This window comes from Artibeus jamaicensis, unplaced genomic scaffold, assembly GCF_021234435.1.
Source record: "Artibeus jamaicensis isolate MK-2021 breed Jamaican fruit bat unplaced genomic scaffold, CSHL_Jam_final contig_452, whole genome shotgun sequence".
NCBI classification, from domain to species: Eukaryota; Metazoa; Chordata; class Mammalia; order Chiroptera; family Phyllostomidae; genus Artibeus; species Artibeus jamaicensis.
Window position 1 is genome coordinate 6,909,215 of NW_026521837.1, and position 20,465 is coordinate 6,929,679.

General features: G+C 38.7%; 1 protein-coding gene across 1 annotated transcript in view; it reads right to left on the minus strand.

The window, feature by feature from the left end:
• Positions 1–4,164: 4,164 nt before the first annotated feature.
• The window catches only part of GPRIN3 (GPRIN family member 3), a 70,951-nt gene continuing 54,650 nt past the window's right edge, over positions 4,165–20,465 (minus strand). Inside the window, exon 2 of the mRNA XM_037163259.2 lies at positions 4,165–15,005. Coding sequence (XP_037019154.2) covers positions 12,531–14,888 — 2,358 coding nt within the window. The 5' untranslated portion in view covers positions 14,889–15,005 and the 3' untranslated portion in view covers positions 4,165–12,530. The remainder of the gene's footprint in view (positions 15,006–20,465) is intronic.

The window sequence follows — 20,465 nt, forward strand, 5'->3', positions numbered from 1 at the left end:
GCAAGTAGAATATGTCCAGCATGAATTCATAAATTTACGTTTGCGTCAATATTAAAGGAACATAAGTACTTACCCATTAAAACCACCATCAGATTATACAGGAGAATGGGTACTTCAGGATGGAAGGGTTTCTGTGTCCTGGTTTGGGCAGCTTAGAAAAACAAGTCCTTGACAGAGGAATTGAACTTTGGTCATTCAAATCCCTAAATGAATACTGAATTAGTTTTCCCTTGCTATGGTATGTAACAAAATTACCAGAAACTTAGAAAATTAAAAGAGAACAAATTTATCTTGCAATTTCTGTAGATCAGAAGTATGACTCCAGTGTGTCTGGATCATCTGCTCTGAGTGGTGAGTGGCTAAAATCAAGGTGTTGTTCAGGGCTGCATTTCTCAGCCCTGACTTTGGGGCTCTTCCTCCAAGCTCACTGGTTGTTGGCAGAATTAATTTCCTTGAGGTTGCAGGGCTGAATTGCTGTGTTTCTTTTAGTTATCAGCTGGAGAGTTCTCTCAGTTCCTACTGGGTGTGTGCAATTCCTTTTGCCCCCATTTACAGTTCACAACCTGGATGCTTGCTCTCTTCCGGGTTGGCTGGGGCATGTCTCTCAGACTTCTTCTGGGACCAGCTGGAGAAAACTAGCTTTTGAAGAGCTCACCCGATTGGCTCATGCAGATAATCTCTCTATTATGAGGTTAACTGATTTGGGACCCCAGTGACTACACCTGCAAAATCACCTCACAGCAGTGGTTGGTAGAATAACTGGTGGAAGGTGTGTGTACATCAGGGACCTGGAATCTTGAGGGTCAGCCTAGAATTCTGCTTACTGTGGGCCAGAATGACTCCAAGTGGAATCACCTGGGACCCTCCCTTCAGAGCCCCTGCAAGGTCTGATGTTGCTGACCTCTAAAACCCAAGGTAACTTTGTGGCCTTTAGACTAGCAGGAGCTGCAAGTGCAGAAGGCTTCAGGAGGCAGAGCAGGTAGCATGGGTCAGGATCATGAACTTCCAGCATTTTCTGTTCATATAAATCTTTATGTCAGGTGGCAAGGTCATCATTAGTGACATAGTCTAGCTCAGTTTGGGGACCTCCCCCTGGATTCAGCAGGCACAGGCCATTCGAAATTGCAAATTCAGTCTCATTGTGTCAAATGTAAAATGCCTGATTGCATGTAATAATCACTATTCAATTAGTCATAATAAAAAGTTCCTTTCTTATCAGCCCCACAGACCCACATGGGTAGGGGGCTAGTATTAATCCAGATCTATAAAGAGTTTAGTAACTGGAAGAAAATGGCAAAATGCATTTCCAGAGTCCGGAGGGACTCTGGCAGGTGTTTACACCCGAGCTGTTTTACTGGGCTTTCTGTGGATTCTTTGGAGAACACTATTCCCACAATTTTCCTTCTCCCTTAGATATGAATGTGTGCTGCTCATGGACATGTGTGGGTGTTGACACACACACACATACACACACACACACTGCTTCCCTCTGTTCCTCACACACACATCATACCAGGGATCTCCAACTTGCATACCTCTTAATGCAAGTGAAGTTCTCTCTTCCAGCTCTTGGACATAAAGCTCCTAACTCAGCCCCCATGAATCTGGACGGTCTTCTCCAATTGCATCAGCTGTGGGGATAGAGACTTGTGACTGAACTTGAGCATATTTTTGTACATTTATGATGCTTGCTTACACGGTTTAACAAATCTCTGTTATATTGTTCGTCTTTTTGTAACTGATTTGTAGGTGTTCCTTTGTAGGTGTTCTAGATTATAATGTTTTGTCAGTTGTGACTTTTATTTGCATATAAAATCTTTTATTATTTCCAAATTTTAAATATTAGTGTAAAGTTACCAATTGTTTCCCTGTTTCTCCTTTTTGAATTGATCATTTTATTAGCTTTAACCATATATTGTAAAAATCATATTTGCTGTGACAAAGTAAAGCTTAATCAAAATTATTTAATTCTTGAAGATCTCACAACTGTAATGCTTAAATGTGTTATCCTTATGCTTTAAACAAAAAGGGAAATATATTTAAAATAACAATTTAAGTATATTGCCATATTTAAAACCTTCCTTAGTATTTACCTAGATTTACAAAAAGGTTACTAAATGAAAGAAAATGACAGAATGCCAGTCTGTTTAGAATAGAGCAATAAAGTTTAAGTAAGAAAGCAAAACTCAAAGGAGTAGCAGAAGAAACTGACATTTGTTTTGCCTGTCATTCAGTCACACAATTTTGCAAACTGTGTATTATTATCCACAATATACAGATGAGTACATCGAACCTCAAAAATATTAAATGACTTGGCTAAGTAATTTAGCTTTAAAGTTGAAATTTGAACTCAGGGTTCTTTGGTAAAAAGACTGACTATTTACTAGTTATCTCTTTGAATATCCAATCCATATGTCTCAAATACTTACCACTAAAAAAGAATTGACTGGAAAACAATTTGCGTTTATATACAATGCCTGATGAAGTTGAGACATAGGTGGAAGGGTTCAGCAGAATGCCTGGAACGTCGCCATTAATCTTTGTACTGACTTTGGGCAAAAAGAACATAGATAATGAGCAAATACTTTCCAGCCCTTTAAGAAATCTTATCTTGCTTTTAAACACCTATAATATCTTTGACGATGATATTCTGCTTAGTTTTTCTTTCTTTTTTTTAACTAGCAGGCCAAAGTTCCTTTTCAGTTTGACTGAGAGTTGTCAAGTGGGAATAAAAAAAGATGGAAGGAAATATCACCCCTGAGATGCCAATACACCCATCAGAAACCTCTTCGAGCACTTTTATCTGCCTGACAATTTGAATTTTGACTATGTTAGTCCTCTGTGGTATATTTAGAAAAACCGGTTGGGTCTAAAGATTTTAGAACTTTCTAATTTAGCTCACCAACAGTCACCGATGATGTTGAGGAAAATGAAGGAATGTTGTATTCTCTAGTTCATTGTGGATGTGTGGCAGTCTGTAAGAGATCCTATATGGTTTACAAAAGGCAGACCCTTCACAAGAAACAAGAGGTATTTTGAGTTCACATTAAGTCCAGTGAAGGCTGACCATGCCAAGAAGGCTTCCCTTGTGTTTCCTACTTGACATGAAAGATGTGGATGTGTGAGAATAGCTGTCTGGAAGTGGCACCTGGTAGGAAAAACACCTGTTGGTGAGACATAAACAGCCACTGGCATAAGAAAAATAATTTCAGCCCCACTGAGGACCTCTTGCATGATTCAACTTACCCATGAATAGCATTTACACCCTTGGAAACACATGAGGATTGATTCTGCCAAGAATGAATGTCTAAGTATGCAAGTTACAGGATGGCAGCACTAGGACACCACTTCAGTTGGAAACAGCCTGCATTTATACACACAGAGTAGCTGGGGGAGCGTATGGCCCTCAGAAGTTTTGTAACCCCTGTTGAAAGTTTATTAAATCATTTTTTGAAATTTGGGGTTCATAAATCTTGTATGCTTCCTACTCTACAATACGTTGATAAATTGAAGTCAGGTTCAAGGAGGCAAAAAGAAATCCAATTTATGGCATTAATTTTACTAATGGTTAAGCTATATTGGAAGACAAGGTGGGGCTTTCTATCTCCTGGAATCTTGACTGTAGGATCCTGACTTTACCCAGGAGTAGGCAGAGAAGCTGGATCTCCACAGCACACACCTGAATGTTCCTGGAAAAGAGACAGCTAAGCCCAGACATGAGGCAATGTAAGCCTAAATGTAGGTGGTTCATGCCTCCACAGGAGTTGATGGCTGCATCCCCTCACCCCTTCCTGTATTTTCATGCAGGCCAAGCTCTCATCATTCTCGCCAAGCAAGAGCAGAAGTATGTACACACACACACACACACACACACACACACACACACTCTGCTCTGCCATCAAGAGCAGGAAAAACCATTGTTTTTGATGACCTACAGGTATTGTTACTTCTTTGGAAGTTCTACTTTCATTGTAAAATACTTTCAGCTCCACTGCAGATTCCTAAGCAGAAGTGTGCCACCCTGAAAATCAATTGATTCTAAACATCTAGAGCTAAGAGAACGATTATGATGGCAATGGCAAAAGCAATAACAATAACAACAAAAAACAAAGACAGAAAAATTTAATCTATATTACATTTATTATGAAAATGAGATGCAAAAATCATATTTAAAAAATTTTCAAGGGTAAAGCATAATTGAATTTTGTTCATTCATCCATATAATTCCAAAGTCTTCATCTATCCTTATATAAGTCATAACATTTTATGTACTTTCTAGGAAATAGAATTTAATGGTAGGTCAATTTCTGAAAGATTGGGGACTTTCTTGAATAAACCATTTTATGACCTTTATATGTAGACATTGTGAGGACATAATTTTAGATTCTAATATTGATATATTCACAAATGGAACTTCAATGTGGTATTACTGTTTCTTCAGTAATTTAACTTCCACTACTTTTTGTCTTTCTCTGCTGAGTATTTACAAACATAAGTGACTCTCACATGGACAGCTATAACTTTTTTGGGAGGAGACTTAAGTTAATACATATTGTCCAAAATAATTGTATATATTTATCTTGTAAGCAACAGTAAATATTGACAAACATCAAGATTTCAGATATGCTGCTTTATAAACAAGTATGTGTTTAGTACTTAAAAAACACAGTGAGCTATGATTAACTGTAGTGCTCTTATGGTTGGCTAACCTTTCATTTTTATCTAAGACATACAGATGGCACATTCATTCTCTAAACATGAATATATATTAAATACTATCATTAACTTTCTACTGAGAAGTGGTTATATTTGCACTTTGCCATACAGAATTCCCTATTAATGGGGAATTCTGGTATTTCCATTCCTATTTTCAACTTAATAACCAGCCAACATATGTTTGTGTCAAGGAATTGGGGTCAAATCATATTAGGTTAGGAACCAGATCATACTTGATTCTAATAGTGTATTTCCTTTCAGAAGAAATGAGAGAACCTCAAACAACATCAGTTCTCAGGTTGAAATCATGGTAAGTTGAAAAATGTTGTCCAGTGTCGAACCTTTGCTGGCTAATGACTCTGATCTTGTTACTGAGTCCACACAGAATCACTTGTTGTCAATGACAGGAGTTTATGTGAGTCCACCTTAAGGTATTCATATCTGCTTATATTCCACTCTCTTACTAACATCATCTGTAATTAAAGCAAGTTTTTCACTCTAGACTTCTCTTTGGTATGGCTAAACACTGTTTTGCTGATCTCAAGAGAAAAATGTCTACAATCATTTTTCATTCCATGTGATTAAATGCTCTTGAAATCTAGGGATATACCTCTAAAATATATAGGGCTTTTATCAGCCTGTGCAAATAAACACACTAATAAATGTACAAATAGGATCTACAAAACATAATTGGTTTCCCCAGTGTTTGTAACTTTGACATATAAAATTAGGTCCTTAAAGAAACATGAACCCTTCGGGTACAGCATGTGCTCCAGTAAGATGCTAACTATGATCTTTGTGGACCAGCTGAGACTTCCTAATTTTCCAAATCTGCTACCAGGAAATAACACCATTTAATGGAAAGCCTCTGACCCAATACTAATATGTGTGAAGCAGAACAGTCATAGAAAAATGCAGTTTTTGATTAGTTGTTTTGTGATTTACTTAAATATACTGGTATGAATAAAATGCATTTGTGTGCATGTATATGTGGATAAACTATTTACAGTATGTTATGTATACATTTTTATGTGTAGAAAATTAAAATACACATTGATTAGCCCTTTTGAGGCTTTTAAATAACTGTTTCTTCTTTCCACTTTCCTATAGCTGCTTTGAGGATTGAGAAAATTCATACGAGGTATGTACACAATCACACCCATAGTATGTACATCCTAGTCACACACTTAACACAGAGAAGATGTGTGAGGAATGTAAATCGTCCCAGTGGTCAAAGAACTGACCTTACCTGTGACTAATGGTATGGTTAATTAGCCCTGGCATATTTAGTAACATGCCAATGTACTGATTACTATATTCAACCTTTGTGATAATTAAGTTATCTACTCTTGAAGAGGATTAAAAAAAAACCAACAGCCCTTTCTGACCTTCAAAATGAAAAGGACTGTTACTGAATACACACGCACATTTTTCTGGCTTTATTCACTTTTGCAAATGTGCCTACCTTGTGACAGAACTTGGCCTTATAACGGAATACAGCATGTTATTTTTTTCTACACATAAAAACAGAAAACCAACCACTCACAGACTGTACACACTTACAAAATATATTGACATACCACAGCCAGCTACAGTATTATGTACAACATGTTCACAACATATTACTACAGCAGAGATAAATACATTTAGAAATTTAGTAATTGTTAGTATATTTCTTTCTGGAGTTTTCAGGCCCCATTGACCTTTCTTAACCTCAGTAAAGATATTTCACGATGCCCTTAAAACAAGAATTAGTCTCCCCTCTCCTGCAGGGATTCAGAAGCATGACTACAATACTGCAATCTCCTGATTTACCAACATCATTTTAAGATATGATGAAAAACATCATATAAAAAATAATGTCCTCAAAGATGCAGTTAAAATAACTGTTCGGGAATCTAATCTAAAGTCATTAAAAGATACCGATAAACCTGGGCAAGCTCTTTCTATGCATTCAATATAGTTTGCTCTGTACATAGCATTTATATAATATTAAAAGCAATAATATGAATCAGAGAAAAATTGTGCAATTGCTTAAAAGTTTTTCTAAAGAAGAGACAATTTAATGTTTAAAGTAACAAATAGTAATGCTGACAGCAACATCAAAAAGCAAGCTATAATTTTCACCCCAGAAAAAAGTGGATGACATTCCCACATCTTAAGAAATCAAAAAAGAAGTTGGCATATGTCTCCCATTTAATTCTCTTCAACACACTTACATTTCTGGGTTATCTAGCATCATAATAATTAGCATGTTGGATGATCATCAGTACCTTTTTCTGCAGTGCAGATTATGTGACTTTGATTTCTACTGTTTTGCAGCCAGTAGACTTTGAGCTTGAACCCCAGAAGATACTCGATGAAGAATTAGTATTTAGAAATGCTCATCTAGAACATCATTTTCTTTCTGTAAGGCATTATATGAGGCCCCTTTTGATACGAGTACTCGTGTTTTAATCATTTTACATTTGGGAACCCATTTTTTCATAGCTGAGGCTGGTAATCCTTCAGGCAGATTTCACTGCTTTTCTACATGCAAGCATCCAGGAAGAGTAACTGCCATATGTTTAAGTTCTCCAGTTCAACAAAGTTTCTGGTTGAAGCTGTCTTGAGTGTTAAGCTAGCGTGACTTTGGACTCCTTTTCTGTCTTGCTGTTAGCCACATCCCTAATAATGCTCACTAGTGTGGAGCGTCTTTATGAAGCTTGTAAACCAGCTTTTCCAGCAAGAAAGGAGAAATGATACCTTTACTTATTTTAACCTGTGGGTTCCAGTCAGTGTTCATGGAGCAGACTACAATTATGCAATGGCGTGCCCACAGTAGGTGCACTTGCTGGTATAACTGCCTCTTTTGGCACATTATTGCTTGGCTTTGATTTCATTTTCAACAGTCTTTATTCTGATGATTACTATCTGAGATAGCTGGAGCTTAAACAAAACAAAACAAAAAACCCCCCAAACAACGTGTAAATAACATCTCGTTGCACCATTCTGGCCTCCACAGTCATTTCACAAAGGCCCATGGTTATTTAAATGTCCTTTAAAATGATCATCACCTTGATTACCTAAGATCCAACAGTAATTTTTTGGGATAGTTTGTTATTTTTTATTGACATACATACACAGATGTATTGGATTTACTCAGAGAGGTTATCTGGTTGTGGCAAGTGAGTAGGTTAGCTGGTGAATGTTCACAGTTAAAAGTAGTTGTAATGACTCTGGCAGATGTCACTGATTACTTGTGAGACAGAATTTTTCCACCTTCATCCATTTCATTTATGTATTGGTCACTGCAAATCAAATTTATTTAATTTCTGTAGCCAAGGAGAATTTTTTTCTGGGACTGGGATAAAGTTCATGGAAATCAGTTTCAATATTTACAAGACTATTTTTTACCCTTTTGCAAAAATGTCTACAATTTTGTAGACATTAAGCCATGTGTCCGCACAGATGACATTTATAATCACTAGGCCAGTTTGAGAAGGATGGACAGGAGATTCAGCATGTCACTTGTTACATGCCAAGTGGCAGCAGCTGACCGACAGTTGGAGAGATTCAACCAAAAGGGCCCCACACAAGGAACATTGCTAACAGGAAACAAATGCTCAGAAATGACTATAACATAGTACACATGGAAATGTGTACTTCTAATTTACTATATAGACAAAACAAGGGTGGGGCCGAGATGGTCAACTCATTTATCTAGTATGTTGCTGAGTTCACCGTATTTTTATCACAAAGGGAAGTTCACAGGCCTCATCTCTCAAATACCATTCAGGACAAAGCAGGAGAGAGTAGGCAGCGCCTCCTCCAGGGCGGCATTGTAGACGATTAGCAAATCAGACCGGTAGAGGCCCACAGAAGACTGCAAGTGCCCAATTTTCGGTAAAAACACATTTACATATATGCAAACCTCATTCTAATGCATTGTTTTTCTTTATACTGATTCTTAAAAAGTAGACAAGGGGTATGGTGAATTATATGGTACTAGAAATGGACAAATTTTTTAATACTTGCACAATATGTTGGAGGAAGTGAAGACAATTTGTCACATTTAGGCAGTAAAACAGTAACAGCAGATACAGCAAAGGCCCCAAAATTTACATTAATAGCATACGCATATATATCCTCTGATAAACAAAGGTTATAGTCACATCATAGTATATTCTTCACGTGGTATGTACAAGTATCCCCAGAATGACAGGACCTCCTCTTCAGCTTTCTATTTTAAGACGTCAAGCTTAATCCTATGAAGGATTTGGTTTTAAAATTCAAACTCTCGGGTATATGTTACAACATGCATATTCAGTCCAATTTATTTAAATTTTGATATTCAACCTATAGTGTGAAGAACACTGGTATCTGAAATAATGAGTATTAGATAATCCTAAAGATTAAACACTGTAAAAAGCAAATAATATTCAACATGGCTGAACTTGTCAAGGTAGAAAATCATACTCATATATTTTATAACTATTTCATTTTTGATGCAAACAAAAAGGTTGCTGGTTAACTTTGACCTAACACAATGTTCAGCTTATGCCACTGGCCCAAAACACACAGAGGTTCATTAGGATCTTACTATATGTAAAGTAGCTGGTGTTTGCATTGAGACCCAATAATCCAGAAAGACATAATTAGAAAAGCACTGAAAATAAACATATGACAGCTGAAGGGATGACATTTTCTTGTCATCATAAAAATAGAAAAATCAATATTTGAATAAAAAATTCTAGGATTCACTGGGTAAGCTGGACAGCATCTTAACATTTTGAATGTTTCATTATCTTCCAGACACTATGTTCTAACCCATCTCCATTTTATAGTTAATATTTAATATTTATGTAATTAATGAAACATTTCCTTCATTTATTTCAACAACTAAAATGCATTAAAAAGAACTAAAACATACCCAGAACAATTTAAGGGAAAAAAACCCAGACAACTTTCAACCCCATGTGTGCCATGCAGGTAAGGAAGAGCCAAACAAATCCAAAGTCCATCACTGGCACTGTTTTGCAGCCCCACCTGAGAGAGCCTAAGGTGTCATGCGTCATGTCCTGAATGTCTGTGCTGTCACGGAGCAAAGTGGAAGCAGATTTCCAAATCCAGATGTTTTATGAGAGTACTTAGGGAAGCATGATATAAAACCATGGTTGTCTTGAACAGGCTCCTATCTTATTTATCCGTTTGAGAATTTATTTCTGTTACTGTTTTTAAAAGCCTTCCCTCTATAAGATCCAATAAGAAATAAAACGAGAAAGCTTTTGTAATATTTTGTGACAATCTCTACAGCATGGCAGAAGTAAAAATTTTAAAATTAAAAAATAAAAATTAAGAAGTAAAGGTTAGTTCCAGCACCACCCCCCCAAAAAAAACCCCAAACAAACCCCATTTAAAGTTACCACCTCAAACATTAAATTTTACTATGAGAGGCAAAGCTAAAACATGAAATTTAGTTTTAATTAATTTAATTTTAAATTTATTTTGGTGTGCAACAAATGCCTATGACTCTTTTAGGCCTTTGCCTCATTTAACTATTTATAAATCATGTGGTTACTACAAGTAACTCATGAAAATGAATATTATTACCAGATGCTAAATTCTTCCTTTTCTCTTATTTTAATGCAGGAACAGCCTGTTCTGGCTACTTCGCAGCAGAGGATGACCTGGGGCCCACCTGGCTGCAGTGGGCACTGTTGACAGCTGACACTGTGTACACAGGGTGTTCTCTGTGTGCACATGGTACGTATGCCAGTGTGTGAGGGAGCACAGCCAGCAAGTGAGATTACATCCTGGAAAAGGCATTTCCAAAGGAAGTGAAATGAACATTACTATAAATGGATATTTAAGACTGAAAGAGAGGTTTAGACCAAATCTCTAATCATTAATAGTAATTTGATTTCTAATTTGATGGTAATTTCTACTTTAGAGAGCATTCTTAACAGAGGCCAATTGGTGAGAAACTGAAAAATGTATCCCTGGAAAGTTCATTATGAGCTCCAAATACAACCACTGCTGAGCACGCTTCCTAGGCTCTGAGAATGCTGTGACCATGGCCGACTCAGGCAGCTCTCGTATACGGGCCAGTCGTTTTGAAGGAAATCAATGGCTATTACTAATTTATTTAGGTTTGCCCTGTGTAGTTTGTGATGTTAAAGTTCAGGTATGATTCCCCCCATATGTTCAGCATCTGTCTGCAAAAGAGAATTAGAATGAAAAAAAAAAAAGCCAGAACAGAGATTTTCCATTTTCATGTAAAAATGGCATTTATGAGTCTTCAGAGAGAGGCTACATGGCCATCTGTCTCATGTAGGGGAATGAGTTTAGAGAAGGCAATCTGATTTTTCTGAATGCACGGTGGTCAGCAGTGTTGTCCCCACAACAAATCTAGCAGGGGAAGGCTTTCCCAGGCTCTAGCTCATTCCCCTCTCCCACACTACCCCAATTCTCAGGCCACTGCTGATCATCCTTACCCCAGTGCCCCTGCGGAACACCAGTGGGTCCTATAGACAGGGTGGGTTTCTGCAGACGTGTGAGAGCTGAGCTCAGACAGGTGCCTGTATTCTCAAGGACCAAAGCTCAATCTGTGTTTTGGGAAAGGCCTTTCTTTTATTGGGTTTGAAGGATGAGATATGGTAGTATTTCTCTTAAAATCAATAAGTTTGCAGAGGTTACCTTTTTGCTAAAGGTTAAAAATCTAAACACTTACATGGTATTAATCTAACTTACAAAAATTGTAGGGAAACTTGTGTTCTATTTGCTGTTGACTACATTTTCTATTAGAAGCCACTGAACCAAATCAAAAGAAAAACACAAACTGCATCCTGTTTACAGGAGTCTAGATTGAACATACTATTTCGGTTACTCGGGAAGCTTCCTTTTCTTTAACACGGAAGGAAGAGCATTTGTCAGGTAATATTGCCAGTAGAATGTTTTGGAGAACACCTGTACAACATAAAACTTAGTATTATCAATAACTTGATGACTCTTTTCAAGAACTCAGTGACAGGTACTTCCTCTAGGGAAGGGAACTATGAATTTAATCTAGTCAGAATCACAGAGATGCCCGGTGCCTTCAGTGCTACACAATCTCTCTCTATAAACTCACGTTTTACGTGGGCAGTGTTAATATTCAATAGCATAGCTAATTTCCCTAATATAACTTTCTTAAATTTATTTAGAGGAATAACAAGGTTTATAAAAATGATTATCTGTAGATGCTTATAAATATAAATTCATATTTGGCATTTTATGAATTGAAATGCTTTTACTTAATGTTATTTGGCCTAGGAATGAGTCAAATTTGGTTCCATTTTTTACATCATAGTTCTTATCAGCTACTCAAATTTTGTGTGGTAATAGCATTCTTATTGCAATAGGACTAGAAAGTATAGCCAGCAGTCTTGCTAATAGTGTTTTTGGTATTTTTAACACAAAGCAAGGATTGTAATGGAAATACCATAGTGTGATAAATTGAGCCAGTAATGCAAAGTGACACATGTATAATGATACTGCTGATTTTATAAGCAACAGCATATTAAAAAAATCCAGTGAATCTATTTCCTCTTAGTTAAGATCATAAAATTTCAGCGAAGCTTGCTTTTCTTTTTCTTTCTGTCACGTCAAAATGACATTTTAGTTTATGAATCTCTAATCAAAGGGCCCAACAATTCTTAATAGTAATTTCCTATAGTTAATATTCGCTTTCTCTTCTGGGTCTCTCAGGAACAAGCTAAGTAAGCCTTGACATAGACGGACACTTACGACGCCCCTAAGCGCGCTCGCTGGAGGGTCCCCACACTGGTTCCCTTTCAGTCTAACACCGCGGAAGGGGCAGGACGCACGCAGCAGTTGGGGCGTCGGAAGTTCTGCAGCATGGACTGCAGAACGCTGTGCTGCCTGCCTTTGAGCTTTTTATTTGAAGAAGTATCTGAGGAAATGGATCTCCGGGTCTGGCTGCTCTGCGCTTTGGCTGATTTCTCGTGTTCGCGGATTTGTCTCTGTAAATGGTTCTGGATGGCGACGCCCAGGGACTCCGGGTCCAGGGAAGCGCCGTACACCTCCCAGGTCATGCCCTGCTCGTCCCACACCACGTCCCTGACGCGCTTGGACTGTTTCAACTGCAGCTTGGAGTCAGCGCTAAGCTGCTTCTTCTTTTCTCCTGGAGTGAGGCCCACCTGCGCGGCAGCTGCTGTCACGTTTAACTTTTGCTCCTTGAGAAACTCGCTGACTCGGCTGCCCCGGCGTGGGCTGGCTTTGACCGAGCGAGAAGGGGTCCTCTTGCCCGAACTCGGACTGGAGTCACCCATGGAATCAGAAGGCAGGCTCAGGCTGGTGGCTGTCTTGGTCTGTCTGTTTTCTTCTAGGGCGCCCTCCTGGTTATTTCTAATTGGGGAGGGCGTGGGATGCCCAGCTGACTCTGTGCCTCCACTTTCTTGAGATTTAGGATTGTGCAGTAGGGTTTTGTCCTCTGCCTCTGCCCTCCCATCTAAAATACCCTTGCCCCTAGATTCTGGTTCCTTTGCTATCTGAAGAGACGCGGGCTTCTTCTCTCTTGCATCTCCTTTATTAGTGGGATCCGAGCTCCCTAACTGCTCAGTTTTGATGGCAGGGCCGCAAGAGTCAGAGAGTTTGCAGTCTGGGGCTGTTTTGTGGTCATTTGTGGTTTTCCCGGCAAGCTCAGATGGCTTAGTTTCAAATTTCCCAAATCCGTGACTGGTTTCATCTTGATTTCCTGCACAGATGGAAATCTGGTCAATGAGGCTAACTTTCAGGGAGCTAGAATTAGTACCTGAAAGCTGTTTAGAGGTGGGCTCTGCCCTCACAGGGGCCATTCCTGCTGACCTCCCATCTTCTATGCAGGTATACTGAGCGTTACTGGATGCCACATTGCTTGCTGAGGTATTGAGGACCTCACCTGGTAGGCTCACCAATTTACTATCCTTTTGGAAAGCTGCGGAAACAGCTGTGGCTGTTTGGATGTGCACCTCTGGCATGATGCCAAGGTGCTGCCCTGACTCCTGGGGGCCTAGGGTGTTGACTGACAGCTCCAATGTGCTGCTCCCGCTGCTGTGGCAAATGACCTGCAGCTGCTCTTGTTCTAAACACTCAGGAGCAGGTGTTTCCTTTAAGAATGCAGGGAGGATGCTGGGGCTGGTGGAGACAGATCTGCTCTCCACACTCACCACTGCCTGCACCTCAGCATCTTGCTGAGCCCTTTTGGGAACTTCCTTGACTTCCTTGATTTCATCTTCAGCTTGGTTGGTCATCGTACTCGCTTCCTTGAACCTTGACACCTGATGCTGTGCTGGTGGAGGCATCTTCTCTGAATCTGGAGGAAACGTCGAATCTTTGCTAGTGAGGTGAGATGGTTGAAGTGTCACAGAAGTCAAGGCCTGGGTGTCTGAGGTGGTAGCAGAGGGTTGTTTGTTCCATGAACATCCATCTCCTTTTGCTGGAGATTCACAGGACCTTGTCTTGGAGTCATAAATGTCTCCCTGACTTTCCTCATTAGGCTCACCTATAGGAGAGGAGGCATGACTGAACACCCTGGCTGCTGGATTTGCAGTTTGTACCATTCTCTGGATTGATTCTTGAGAGGGAAAATCACAGGGCACTTGATCTTTGCTGCTGCTACAAGTGTGTCCCGCAGGACAGCTTGACTTCTCAGGTTGCTCCCCATCCGAGGTTCTCTGTACTTTCCCCAATGTATCTGCAGATCCTGACAGGGTGCTGGCATTGGGCCAGTCACCTGGGATGACCTGATGGGTGTGCTGACTGGCTGGCATTGTAAATGCTGCATGTACAAGATCCTTAACTTCTGTAGAACACGGGGCTGGTGCTGTGGGCTTGCTGTTTCCTGGCAGCTGGGTATTGCCAGGGGAGTTGAGTGTGGGAGATGCTTTCTCTACCTCATTGAAGATGCCAGGAGAAGACATGTCTGGCTGGGTGGTCTCATGCTTGCGGGCCTGCATCAGGGCCCCAGAAGCTGCTCTGGGACTGAGGTCTGGTTCTGTAGGCTTGCTGGGAAGGCCATTGGTGTTCTTACACAGGAGGGCTGGTTGCAGCTGAGGTGAGGCAGCCTGTACCTCTCCTGGACCCTCTTCTTTTCCAGAAGCTGTGATCAGGGAAGTTCTAGCTGATCTGAGAGGGTCAGGTACAGTCCCCATGGAATTTCTCTTCAGGACACCTCAGAGCACTCGCCTGAGCAGTGCTCCCACTGGGAAGCTGTCGTAGCTCAGAGCAAAGACACAGTCAGGGATGGACGATTCCTCCAAAGGACCGATCTGCGAGTCAGGGAAACAGCAGCATTAATATGGTACAGCATTTAACAATTGAAAACACACCTGTCATTTGTAGAGCTCAAAAACTCATTAAATCTTTTCTCCCCAAATTTGTTCATTTAAAAATATATAGATCTTAGAAAGTAAAGTTTTAGAAAAGTATTTTTAGTATACAGGCATTATTTTGATATATCAGCTTCTTTTTGCATCTCACTGCTCTCTAGCAAATAGGTTTTTAATTGTTCATGTAAGCATTTATAACTACCTTATAACTCACTTGTGTAATCTGATTAACCAGATTCAGAAAATCCTGTAAAGATACTGTGATCAAATCAATAAGCACTCAAATAGGCCTAAATAGACATGTGAAATAGAATATCAAAAAATATATCCACATATAAATGAGTATTTGGTGTATAACAAGAGAGGCATTTCAATTTAGTGGCCAAAGGATGGGTTACTTAATGTAAAGGACTGGCTGTTTATTCATCTGGGAGAAAATGAAGTCTTTATCTTATACTAAATCCAAATATAAACCCTAGATGGATTTAGATGGATTAAAGGTTAAAATCTAAATAAATAGAAAACAAAAAGATAAATAAATAATAAATAAATACATAAATAAATAAATAAACTAATTAATATTCTGTAAGTGAACCTAGGAACTATAACTATAATCTAGGGGCAGGGAGGGTAAGCTTCCTTTGGAAAGGCAAAAAACAGAGAAACTGCAAGAAAAACCTAACCATGTGTGCCTAAATAAAACTCAAAATTTTACATGGCAAAAGATACTATACACAAAAACAATAGGTTTGGGGAAAAAGTTTGAAACTTTAGAAGACAAGCAAAAATATCTATAACACAGCAGAAGCTCTTAAAAATGTACAAGGAGACAAAATGTCTCATTGCAAAAACAGATAAAGGATATGAAAATGCAATCAGCAAGATATGAATGCAACACACTCTATAAGCTTACAAAAGATGGTCAAATTCATTTGTAGTCAAAGAAATGCAAACATGTAACAATTAGATTATACTTTACAATGATTGCACTTGGAAAAACTTTTTAAAGTCATAACACTATAGTCTGGGGAGACCTAGCTAAAGAAAGCATTTTTAAAATTGTAGGTATAAATATGTGTTGTTACAGCTTTCTTAGTGAAGCAGTTCAATTTTTAAAACTAAAAATACACATATTCTTGACCCAGTGATCCCAAATAGAAAAAAACCATACTAGCAAATATATATACACACGCACACCCTCATATATTACACATATGATATGTAAATATATATGTATATATCTATGTTTATTGAGATACTATTTGTAGAGGCACAAACTGAAAACAAACTGATCTCCATGAATAGGGAAATGGTAGAAAAAATCAGGGCATATGTCTACTGTAGAGCATTACACAACCATTAAAGGAACCCATTCATTAGGGTGTAACTTTTCACAGGAGAGAGATTTCCCCAAGGAGTGGTTAAATGAGAAAAGCACAGTACAGAAAAGAGTATATATGTTTTCATTTTTGTAAAGCAATGACTTAAAGTGTACATATGTATAAGTTGTGTGTGTGTACAGACACGTTTGTATATGATTATATAAATTCTAAAAATATTTGGAAGAAGACGTATTAGGCATTGAATGGAGGGAGTGTGGTGAGTTGGAGACAGGGAAAGAGGGACTGAGGGACCCAAAGATGGGAAAATACTGAGTTTAAAAAAGCGTATCTAAACATGTGTTTCTGTGCCTTTATGCATAAACATTTTTAAGAGAAAAAAAATCAGTGAATGACTGTGTTTTGGTATTGCCTCTATTTCTCATAGACACTGTGACCTCATGCTAATAACTTAATCTTTCTGGGCCCTTAATTAACTTATTGGCAAAATGAAATATATAATTTCAAAGGACGCTTCTTGTTCCAAAAATGTAAGGATCTTATGTATTTGCATGTGATGGATAAGAAATCAAATGGCACAGTCTTAACTCAGGCAATAAAGGGTCAAAACAAGGCAAAGGTAAATTCGGTTGGGCCCAGATTTTGAAAATACATAGTTTTATCTTTTGGTTCCATGTTTGGCTGACCTACCATCACATGAAATATCACAATGAATCCAACTTATTTTCTCCCCCCAGGTCAGCTTTTCCCTCTAATTTTATTATTAATGATAATTGGCTCAAATAGTTTCCCATCTTTGGTTTTGACTACTTTCTGCTCATGCAGACCACTTCCCCAGGTTTGCATTTCTTTCCTTCCTTACTGAAATTCTCTGTTGTATTCCCTTGCTGAGCCCTAGCCCATCTTTCCCTCTCTTTCTTTCACATCTGTCTTTATAATACCTTTCCTGTCACTCTCTGCCCTTCTCATCTGGAAGTTTATTCATTCTTCATGGTCCTGCTTAAACTCCATTTACTTTCTGAAGGCCTCTGAACACTTCATGTCATGAAGTCTCTCTCTCTTAAAAATCCTGCTACTATGGCCATCTATGTCCTCTGTATTATACTTTTTATGCAGTTTTTGTATTGTTGTTACTTGTATAAATGGCTCATTTATCCAAAACTACTTCAAGCCCTCGGTGGGAATGGGGCAAACATTTGATTCTTTTCTGTTTACAGGACATAGTGAAGGATCTTGTGCATGAAAAGGTATTAATTGATCCCTTTTCCCTCCAAAATGGCCACTATTCATACCCTATCAAACTTCAAAATAATAGGAAATTTAAACCTATGGCATGAATTATAAGTAAAAACACAATAAAAAAGAGGGCTATATTTGGAAATAAAAAAGCGTTGTATCTTACTTATTAAACTTTCTGTATCTGTAATTTGGCTTTAGACCAGGGGTGTCAGACTCATTTTCACCAGGGGCCACATCAGCCTCAAGTCTGCCTTCAAAGGGCCAATGTGATTTTAGAGCTGTAGCTACTCCTTAACTAGGGGCCAGGAGCTCAGCCCTGCCACAGGGTAGAAACAAGGTGCTGGGCCAGATAAAACAAGGTAGAGGGCCTTGTGTTTGCCACCTGTGGTTTAGACAATTGAAAATAAGTATACTGGACACCTGCTACCAAAAGCTGGAAGGTCTCCTAAAGCCAGGAATACAGAAGGCCTTCTATGTCATATGCCTGGAGCCAAGAAACCTGGTTTGCTAAGAGGGGTATAAATTTTGAATAGCTCCAAGTTCAGCAACTGGAAGTTGAAAGACTTAGAAGGAGATGAGGGGTTCTCAGTCCCTGAGTACACTTCCCTTTCCCACAGAGAGTTAATTGTACTATTTAATTTTGAAATGGCATCTTCCTTTGTTTGCCTTGTTAATTGAGGTTACATTATCCACCAACTGAAGAATCAAAAAGAAAAGCCCAGATTGCTTGGCTAACACCTGTAATTAAAAATCTCTTGACTTATAAATAGATAAGAAGTTCACACCACTGGATAACATACTCGCTATGTAATTGTCACAGCACCTCCATGCACTCAGGAGAGACTGCCTCGCCCTGAGACAGTTGTCCCTCCAAAGCTTCCACTTTCTGGCCCCACCCTGAGACTTTCCCCCTCCCCTCACCAACTGAATAACAGAAATCTTTAGCCTCCAATAGGTTAGACACATCAAATGTTTAAAAAGTAAAATTATTTGGTGGTTTAGAGTGAGAATATGTCTTTAAAGTCAACCAGAGTAAAAAAAATGTCAACCAGAGGCCATTAATCAGATTCAACCTCTAAGTTTTTAGAGGCTGCAAACAGGTGGTCCACATCCAGACTGACTCCCTCCTCCAGGTCGGGGGTGTGTGTATGAATGCGTCCTGCATGGTTTCCCTTCCCTCTCCTCTCTTTCCCTGTCTTTCCTTTCTTTGCCTTTTTGAATAGAAGGGAACTTTCATAAAAATCCAGATTTCTCTCGTTTCTCTTTAAAAACTTGGAAGGTATGCATTTCCAGGAAGCAACACTAGATGACACAGACAAGGGCTGTTTCCCGTGATGGAACGGACCCTCCACGTGGCCCAAACCCCACCTGCTCTGTTTCACTTCTTCACATGACTTATCTGGCTTCCCGTGGGCAGCCGAGTTTGAGAACTTTAGTTTAAAAACACTGACAGAGTAGAATTTCCAACCTAATTTTTGGTCCTCTGAAGGCAATTTGGCATTCTGTTTAAGTACATGGAAGCAGGGGCCAGAATCCTGGATTAGAGTATCCTTGCTCTATGTACTTGGGCAGATAACCTCTCAGAGACCCCCAGCTGAATCTATAAATTGAGGATGATAGTAACAGGTCCACCTCACTAGGACGCTGTAAGGAACAGATTGAGCATTTAGAACGAACAGCATCTTAGCATATTTTAAGCACCTTGTGTTAGCTTCTTTAAAAACTTCAGTATTTAAGCATTGATCTTTGTCAAAGAAAATATTATTCTGACATTAGTTAAAATGGTAAGGAAGACTTATGTCAGGTATCAAGATGACCTCAGGAGGTGAAAATGTTTAGTATTTTATTTTATGGTAGACTATATTCTTTAACGAATCCTCCATTTGGGCATTTAGATTATTGTTAGATTTTCATGACTTTATATTCTCATAATAAACAGTTGTACTAAGGCATATTTATTTTTTATGAGAAATTTATCAGACGTTTAAACCATTTTGAATAGTATGTCAAAGAGGTCTGTAAACCCCTATGTTCAGTGCAGCACTATTCACAGTTGCCATTATATAGTGCCAATGTAAGTGCCCATCAGCAGATGAATGGATAAGAAATGTTATGAATACACGCAATAGAATATTATTCAGCTATGGGAAGGAAGGAAATACTGCCATTTGTGACAGCTTTGTGGACACTGAGGACATTATACTAAGTGAAATATGTCAAACAAATACTAATACTGAGTAATATCGCTAATATTTAGAATCTAAAAAAGCCAAACTCATAAAAACAGCAAAATAGTAGCCACAAGGGAATGGGCGAATGGGGAGATAGAACAGATGATGTTTACTTGCAACAAGAAGTCCTGGATATCTATGCATTATAGCAAAATTAGACAACAATATTTATTATAATCACCAAACTCTCTAAGAGACTAGAATGTAATTATTCCAACCACTAAAAAGAAATGATAATTATGTAGTGTTATATAGGTGCTAATTATAGCTATAATGGGAGTTATAGTATATCAAATTAATATGCTTTATACCTTAAATTTATACAATGTCATATGTCAAGTATATTTCAATAAAAAATGGAAAAAATAGACTCTCACAAAAAGGGACAAAGATCAGCCTTAGCTCCAAACACAAGAAAAGCCAGTGGGGGTTTACAACCAAGGAGCAGGTTTGGGGTGGGGGTCAATGGATGGAAAACCACTAAGAGGAGACACTGAGGGTAGAGAATTCTTGCTGAACCACTTAACGGGTGTCTTCCTGAAGGCTGTCCAGGTGACAACTGTCACCTGGGGTTTGGTGGGGGAATTTAA